General features: G+C 53.8%; 2 protein-coding genes across 2 annotated transcripts; both read right to left on the minus strand.

Annotated features, from left to right (window-relative positions):
- Positions 1-166: 166 nt before the first annotated feature.
- FREY1 (Frey regulator of sperm-oocyte fusion 1) lies at positions 167-743 on the minus strand. The gene is made up of 3 exons (XM_071427393.1): positions 676-743; positions 406-479; positions 167-303 (listed from the first exon to the last, which is right to left on the minus strand). Exons 1-3 carry the CDS (start codon positions 741-743, stop codon positions 167-169), a joined length of 279 nt encoding a protein of 92 aa, XP_071283494.1.
- Positions 744-1,854: 1,111 nt separating this feature from the next.
- Positions 1,855-8,731, minus strand: PEX16 (peroxisomal biogenesis factor 16). The gene is made up of 11 exons (XM_071427391.1): positions 8,533-8,731; positions 8,368-8,403; positions 8,066-8,142; positions 6,657-6,790; positions 6,245-6,351; positions 5,692-5,772; positions 4,569-4,721; positions 4,171-4,243; positions 3,793-3,912; positions 3,515-3,579; positions 1,855-2,382 (listed from the first exon to the last, which is right to left on the minus strand). The coding sequence occupies exons 1-11, from the start codon at positions 8,699-8,701 to the stop codon at positions 2,324-2,326; spliced, it is 1,074 nt and encodes a 357-aa protein (XP_071283492.1). The 5' UTR covers positions 8,702-8,731; the 3' UTR covers positions 1,855-2,323.
- Between the last annotated feature and the right edge of the window lie 11 nt (positions 8,732-8,742).

Consider the following 8,742-nt stretch of genomic DNA (forward strand, 5'->3'; position numbering starts at 1 on the left):
TTTCCCTTGGGACCCCAAGAGGAACTGGAGCTTCTCAGTACTGGTCCAAGAGCCCTGGCTGCACTCCTGAGAGGCCAGAGATCATATGATGGCCCAAAGGGCCTTCTGGCAGCTGTTGCTCCAGCCCTCACCTGGGGAGCTGTGGTGGGCACGGGGGCAGACGGGCTCACAGGCGCCCATCCTCGTAGTACTCCAGCAGGTCCAGCCCGTCACGCTTGCTTTTGCGGGCTCTGCGCAGCTCCGCCGGCCGCGCCGGGGCCGCCCGCGTCCTGAAGCCAGGCTGCTTGGGCTTGATGCCGTAATCTGCAGGGGCAGGAGAGGCTGGGCTCAGCTCCAGGACGACCACCCACCTGGAGGGGTGAGTGCATGGAAAAGGGCTTCAGAGGGGCAAGGAGAGCACTGTACCATCCACCAGGCCGAAGTGCTTCTGTGGAAGCTCCAGGGGAGCAGAGAAATCCTCAGGAACTGAGTAGCTGTTCCTACAGAGGAAAACAAGGACCAGGAGTGAGCCAAGGTCCTACACCACGTACCCAGGCTGGCACAAGAGCTCCCACGTGCTGCATCTTCCAACCAGTCTGGCCAGCACTTGAGGCCAGGTGCCCCAAGTCCCAGCCCATGTCAGGGGCCCTGCAGGTACTGGGGCAGGGAGGAGGAGAAGGAGTGAAGTGCCATCACCTCTGGTGTGCAGGCCGTGGGAGGGCAGCCCCCAGCAGCAGGGTGAGGAGCAGCAGGCAGCACAGCATGGTGCACACTGACCGGTTCCACTGGTTCCACAGCAAGGTCACAGAGGAGCCACCCTGGTTGCCCAGGACACCTGCTGGGTGGGGCAGGGGACTTGGCCCCTCCCAGCTACTGCTGCTGTCCCTTCCTACCTTGTCCCCTTCAGGTCCTGGGCTGCCTCTGCCTGGGCCCTGCCAGCTGCTGAGTCTTCACTGTTCTGGTGTGTGTCCCTCCATACAGTCAGAGCTCCAGGGCTGTCTCTGTCCCTCAGCACCTGCTTGTGCCTTCCTCTCAAAACCTCCAAAAGCAGACCCTTGCATCTCATCCCGGTACCACTGTGTCCCAGGAGACAACAGTTCAGCATCTTCCTCTGCTATAAGACTGAGCAAAGGGAGTACAATTCCTTGGTCATGGCTTTCCTGTGCTGCTGTTACCATGTTGCAGGGCCTTGCCAGCTGAGGTGGCAACACACCCCTCACACTGGTGATGTCCTGTTGTCCCCAGCTGTGGTGGCCCATGAGGTATGTGTGTGTGGAGCTGCATTTCCAGTGCTGGGTGCTGAGGCAAGAAGGCTGTGACCCCTGCATCCTGAGAAGCCCTTAGGGATGGTTCAGGTAGGAATGCTCCTGCTACCCACTTGGGGACACACTTACTACCCAGACAGCTGACTGTGGGGCAGGGAGCCTCCACAGATGCTCTCTGTGCAGACTGGTGCCTCAACTGTCCCCCCATTAGAAGAGACACAGGCCTGTCCTAGGCCCTTTAAATGCAACAGCAGATTTGCTGAATTAATCACTTTTCCTCTGCCCTTGGCCAAGCCCTGGCTGGCAGCCATTCTGCAAACCCTTTTAACACACATTAGGTGCTAGGAAAGCAGCCTGCACACTGCAGCTCTGTGGACCCCCAAGGGAACCCCAGGACTCTGGGGACTGAGGCAGGCACTGGGAATTACAGAGGCTGTAGTCATCAGCTGAGCAACATGTGGGTCCCTGACTGACACAGGCCAGAGCAAAAGGCTTCTAAGGGACAGAGTACCCCAGGGTAGACAACTGCAAAAGCTGCTGTTTCTGACAGAGAGACCTGCTGGCACCCAGAGACAAGGGATCCCATGCAAAGAGGCAGAGGCTCTTCAGCCCAGTTCTCTCCATTCAGTCAGTTTATTTGACAGACAAGTCTGCTCCAAGCAGATGGGCCAGGCATGGCCAACACAAGCAGGTTGTGGGTCAACCTCAGCGCCATGACATGTGAGACAGTGCTCTCCCAAAATCCACTACGCTGCCTGGCTTTGTTATAGCGCAGCTGTACAAAAGAAGAAAAATCAAGTGCTTCAAAAAAGAAGTTGCCCCATCACCATCACTGCAGCCACAGAATGGTCCAGAGAAACAGGTGGCCAGGGTCTCCCCACACATTTAGTGTCCATCATTCATGCCTTGATCTGTTAAAAAATTGTATACAACCCCCTCCCTGCTCTGCAGAACAGGAACTTCTCATTTATGATTTAACTGAAAATTAGACATTATCAACATCCCTCCCCCAGCCTGCTTGCACTCCTCAGGAATGTCCAGCCATGATTTTAGCAGAGAATAATCATCTTCTTTTCTTATCAGCCCCAGTTATAGAAATAGATTTTCTGCCAAGCAGGCAAGTAATCCATCAGTGGCCCTGAAACAAGAGAACAGAGAGATCATACATGTAGAAAGGCAACAATGTAAAGCAGTGTATCTATGGGGTATATCCCCCACTTCTCATTATGATCCAAACAACCCCAAATCTCCACTTACACAACTCAGATGAACCCAAGAATTCTATTCTGCCAAGATGTAAGGCAACACTGCAATGTGGTGCCAGAGATCAGAGCAGGACCAAGAGGGGTGTGAAACATGGTCAACACAGCCATGGTGTGGGACACCAACCATTCTCTCAGAGCTGACATGTTCAAACTGCAGTGGGAAAGGGGATCTGCAATGTGCAAGGGGAAAACCCACATGCAGAGAGTCAGGAGAACACTGCTGTGACAGGGAAGAAGGAAGATAACGCAGCAATAGTGAGCAGGTGCAAACAGAAGCATCTGCTGTAGAGTGAAAATGCTTACGTTGCACAGGGCTTAATGCAGGCTCCAAAGCCTCTCTGAAACACTAACTGGAGGAAGTGGCTCCTGAGCTAGCCAGCTTTGTGACCTCCCCAAAGAAAGGGCAATCCCATGATGCCAGGCTGATGTAATGTCATATCACCGCCATGAATCACTCCACAAAAGGATTAACATCATCAGGGGAAGAGTGGAGGGAAATGAAACGCTGGCCTATAATAAAGGGATCCTCTGGTGAAGAACTAGAACACAGACTTGGTTTGGCCCTTTGATTTACAGTCAGTTTCTGCCTGGTTCAAGACTTCTACACACCCGTTTACCCCTCATGTCCACACTGTAGACTAGGGATCAAGGAAAAGAGCTCAAAACAGGGCTGCAAAGCTGGGGCCGTGGTGTACCAGCTGAGGTACAGAAAGGATGCCCAGAAGAACAGGCCTAGGTGGCAGACACTGAGCTCTGCAGCCTCAGGGCACACAGAGGTTTACTACTGTCATCAAGCCAGGAAGGAATTAATCTTTTCCTTCAGCATTTAAAAATTACTCAGGCATCAGCAACTGCTCTAGTGCTAACCTCTCTAAGGACTTCCCAACTCCTTCCCCAGATTGGAAACCAATTGACAAATGTTCCCAACTGCCCTCATTTTTCTTCACCAGGCAGAAATGGGGATATAAATAAATAAATGGGGATGTAACAGTGGGACCCACTTACGTGTGATGAAGCCAACTCCAGGCACATAATCAGCCAACAAGCGCAGAAGGAGGAGGATCCTGCCCCTAGAAAGGGAGAGAATATGAACAAGTCCAGCCGGACATCTCTTTCTTGCCCCAGCTGTTGAGCACACAAACAGCAATGGCAGCTGTTAGACAAGGGCTCAGATTAACCTGGTCACAGGCACCCACACATCTCCAGATCTACTCACCCAGTCCCCTGACGCTACCACACTTAAAAGGGAAATTTTCAACAAAAGGCCATCAAGGGCCCCTTACTCTGAGTATCGGTCATAGAAAGGAGATCTCAGCAGGTAGTACAGCAGTAGGATCGTGCGTCGCCTCAGCTCCGCCCGCTCTCGCCTGTTCAGGTCTTTCAGATCACTCAGCAAACTCAGACTGGAAGAGGAGGGCAGAGAGCTAAGACACAGCAAAAGCAGCCAGCAGTGAAAACAAAGGGGGCTTCTAAAGTCCTCCACTCTCAGCTCCATGCAGAGCAGCCCGCACCAGCTCAGAACAAAGAGCACTGTAAGTGTTGTAGAAGATGTGTCAATCTCTATTTCTCTCAGTAGGGCCTGCCCAGGACTGGGAACAGGGAAGTGTGATGCCCAGCCACCACCAAACCGAGCACCTAGAAAGACTGTTCATCAGACTGACCTCGAGATGTCCAGGACTGCTGAGAGGAGCCAGGGCTTCCATGATCTCTGGCCCCATACTCCTAGACTCAGTACTAGGAACACACAGTCAAGGAATGAAAAGATGAGAGATTCTTAACAAGAGGCACACAGAGAAGTGATCCCCTGCATACCCACAAAATTCTGCCAAATGCAGGCGAATACACCCTGAGGCAGGGCTGGAGGCCCGGGGGAAAAGGGCTGGAGGACTTGCACCCACAGCTCCAGTGGCTGAGGCCAGTCACCAAAGCGTAAGAACAGGAAGAGACCCGGGTCCCGTGCCCAAGCAGAGCCGCTCCCTGCCCGGCACCCGGGCCGACCCGCAGCACCCTCTGCTGGCACCGCGAGTGCCGGGAGCCCGCACGGAGAAGGGCAGGATACGGTGGAGCAGGGGGCGGGTAATGTAGATGGACTCTGCGATGGTTTCTCGGAGACCCAGAGGAGTGGGAGGCTGGTTGATCTCCTCCGTTCTTCGGCTCTGCGACTCCTCCCTCTGCTGGGGGGACCCCCAGTGCCGGGACTGCAGGGACGGGGCTGAAAGAAGCAGGTCTGGTTACTACCACAAATAAAAGCTTTGTCCGTCCGAGCTGGAAACTACGTATCACATGACTGCTAGCTCACTCCACCTAGCCCTGGAGCCCTTCACCTCCCCCCGCCGGTTGGATGGGGAGAAGAATCAGAAAAAGGTAAAACTCCTGCATTGACATAGAACAGTTTAATAATTGAAATAAAAATAATAACAATTTTAACAGTAATGAAAAGGAAGACAACAAAACCCAAGAAACACAAGTGATATACAACCACTCACCATCCCCAGAGTGATGCCCATCCCATTCCCAAACAGGGATTGGCCCCTCCCAGCCAATGCCCCCATTTTATACAGTGGGCATGAGGTTCTTGGCATGGAAGATCCCTTTGGCCAGTTCAGATCACCCATCCTGGCCATGCTCCCTCCCAGCTTTTTGCACATCTCCTCACTAGCAGAACCCAGGAAGCTGAAAAGTCCTTGACTTAAGAGTAACTGCTACTTCTCAACAACCTACAGTATCAGTTATAACAATGTTATCAACATTAGTCTCATACTAAACCCAAAACTCAGCACCATACCAGTTAGCAGGAAAAAAACTAATTCTATCCCAGCCGAGACCAGGACACTTTCCTATCATGTTTCCCTGCTTTCTGCACTGTGAAGGTGTGAAAGGGGAAAGCCTGAAGAGGTACTTGTAAGATCCGTGCTCCTCAAAGCATAACCATGATGAAGAGCTGTCTCTGTTGCACAGCTCACTTGGGAAAACACAATTTAGTGCTAGCCTTGCAGCATGTCTCTGGTTGCTTTGATATGCCCACCTATCCACAGTGGGCCCAGATATGAGGCCCTTTGAGTGGCCTTTATATGTCCCATTTTTATGTCCCAAGGTTCTACCCTCTACTGCTCACATCCATGCCATCCATGAAGACACAGAGCAGGAACAGCTCAGGCTGAAAAACAGGCTCAGTCACTTACTGCTCTGTAGAGAGCGCACAACACGGCTGGAACGCCTGCCAACATAGGTCTGATCCTTCCCTGAGGAGTTGTCTTCCATGCCTGCAGAAGGAAACAGCCACAGGGGTCAGGCTTCAAAGCTTCATACCTCAGAGCCGCCACCAAGAAGAGCAGATTGAAAGGCTGATTTAGTGCAAACTGGACAATTCTGCAGGGGCTAACAGTAGGCAGAGGGTGAAAAGGTAAATCTGCCTGACATTGCGCAAGTCTCAGGCCTCTTTCCTCATCACTAGACCAGAGCACATAACAGCCTGACTCATGGCTCAGCCAGAAATTCACAGCTTGGACTTCTCCATCCCCTCCTTCCAGGATGGTCCAGATATTGGACAACTCTGCCACTAAGCTAACTCGTCCTCTGCAAAGGGTGGAAAGTTGAACACAGCTCAGCCTTGAGTACAGACACCTTATGGTTCCATGTGCTGCACAAGCCACTGCTCTCATGAGTAATTCTAGCAGGACAAGACATGTGGCTCAGCAAGGCACCAGGCCAATGATGACAACACCATGGGCTCACCTTGAGGGTGGAGAGGCTGTTGCTTCTCCCTGTTCAGTGGCACAATGGGAGGAGACATCTGGATGCCAGCTTTGTACCACAGCAGGAGCAGGAGCCGAAGGATGGCTCTGTGAACAGACATGTGGAAGTCTTCAATAGCAGACTATGGAGCTGGGTTCCTGTTACACTGGACTGATGGCTTCCACAGAAGAGGGAAACACTCGGGTCTCCTCAGAGCAAATGGCAAGGTGAGAGGTCTAAGTGCTCCCTTCTGTGGCACAGAGTCCAGTACACCATGGGGCTCCAAATTCCCCCAGCCTCAGCGAGTGGCAGCTCAGTCCTGTGTGGGATTTTTTCCAGGGTATTATGGAGTGCCCTTCAGGTCCCCTTTCCAAGCGCACACTGCCCCTTCCCCTCTGCCCACAGCACTTACTTAGCCAGCTGGATGAGGACAATGATGGTCCACCGGCCCATCTCCCCCCACACCCTGGCTGTCCCCATCTCTGCAAAGACCTCCACGCATTCTAGTACACTCAGCCAGGTCAGCAGCTTCTGCTGGGGCAGCGACTGCAAAACACAGAGGGGAGGAAGGGGACAGGATGCAGGTTCTGCTCAGGAGTTAAAGAGGGCAGAAACACAGCCCAGTCTGGTGGGACCCTCAGAAATAAGCACCAGATGGCCTTGGAAGTCACAGCTCCAGAAAAAAAAAAGCAATGTCTCCACTGTGGCTGGAGCCTACACACAAGCCCACTTATCTACGTCCAAGCAGGGGCAGACTGCCACATCACAGATCACAGTTACCGCTCCAAAAATAGGGAGAACATCACATCTGTGTTTTATATTGCCTCTACCCCAACTGACACAACAGGACAGCCTCCTGGGTTGTGGCACTGTGCCTGAGCTGCACAGCAAAACCCTCCCCTCCCCCTCATCCCAGAGCTGAGACACAAGACAACCTCCTCTCTGGACAGAGCTGATGAGGGAGCGTACTTGAAGTAGAGGGAAGGGAACCCAGAGTCCGCAGCCACATCAGAGTGAATGTTGACTGAACACAGCATCAGACTAGATTTCAGGCATGAACCCCAGGACAGTGGGTCCTCTTCCAGTCTAGGTCTCTGCTATCCACGTGGGAACTTACTACTGCTGTCAACCACAGGGTTTGATTCACTGAAAAGCATCAATAAAGACAATACAGCTGGAATTCTATCTATTCAATTTTAACCAGGGAAGCAAGTCTTGTGCATTTCTGTTTGTTACACACCTCATGCTCCATTCAGGGAGCTGCCAACACCCAAGCCACACGCTGGGCAGCTTTGTAACAGAAGAACCTTGTCTGGAAAAAAACAACCTCTTCCCCATTCCCCAAAGGGTTTAGGAATGCTGGGAGCCAGCCTGGGGCTCATGCAAGATAGACATAGTAGCAAGCCGCTTACATTTGTTTTACTCAACACAGTACCCTACCCAAAGGAAGAGTCTCACAGATGGAATCAAGAGCTTCAGTGCTCCAGAGCCACTGCTATGTAAACAGCAACGGTTTATTCATCAACACCTCTACCTAGTTCAAGTTCTGAGCTTCTCAAAAAAGCCTGTGAAGCTTCTGGTGCAAGTCAGGGCCTGATTTCTGTGGTCCAGGGAGTGCTCCGGCCACACCTTTAAGCCAGGAGCTAAGGGACAGGGCTGCTATTTTAGTTGCATTCAGAGGTTGCCTCTGGCTTCTCCATACCTGACCACAAAGAGAGGCCTTAGCAAAGACCTGTTAAGTTTCTACAGACATTCGCTGAAAGCTCTTGCAAGGAAGAAAGCCTGTGTCCCAAATCCTCCTCCCACACGCTCCAGCCTTACCACTGGCAGGCTTTCCTGCAGGTCCTTTCGGAGAATCCAGTCATTTAACAGCACTAGGAGGTTGGAGGCAGAGTACACTGGAAAAGGAAGAGAACAACGCAGAATGGATGCACAGGAAGCAAGCCAAACCGGCCCTGCTGTGTCTGTCCGCAACAAGGGATGAGGGAAGGAGGGTAGCAGGATATGCAGACTCCTCCCAGGAGCTGCCCGAGAATGCATGGACAAGAGCAGGGCCCGGGGAGCAAGACCCGCATGCACCCGGGTAAGGGCACAGCACCGGCCCCGACCCGCTGCCCACCTACCCAGCTCCGACAGCGCGTGCGAGTCCGAGAAGCGACCTGCGAAGGGAAGAGAGCGGCTACAGCGAGCGCCTGGAGCCGGGGGAGCTCCCGCTCCCCGCTGGGTCCCGGTGCCCGCGGCCCCCCGGCCGGAGGGACGAAGGCTCGCCCGCCCCCCCGCTCCCGCACCTGGCAGCAGGTAGGAGAGCCCCCGCACGGTGCCCTCCAGCTGGGCCGTGGCGGCCGGGTGCCGCCTCACGTACTCCTGGTAGCGCTGGCACAGCAGGCGCAGCCGCCACACCGGGCCGGCTCCGCGGGCACGGGCCGAGGCACGGGCCGAGGCCGCCGCCGCCGCCATGGTGCCGCCGCCGCCGCGCTGCTTCCGGGGCCGCCCCCGCC

The sequence above is a fragment of the Agelaius tricolor genome, unplaced genomic scaffold (assembly GCF_023055355.1).
Source record: "Agelaius tricolor isolate 1412-34295 unplaced genomic scaffold, bAgeTri1.0.p SCAF_5, whole genome shotgun sequence".
NCBI classification, from domain to species: Eukaryota; Metazoa; Chordata; class Aves; order Passeriformes; family Icteridae; genus Agelaius; species Agelaius tricolor.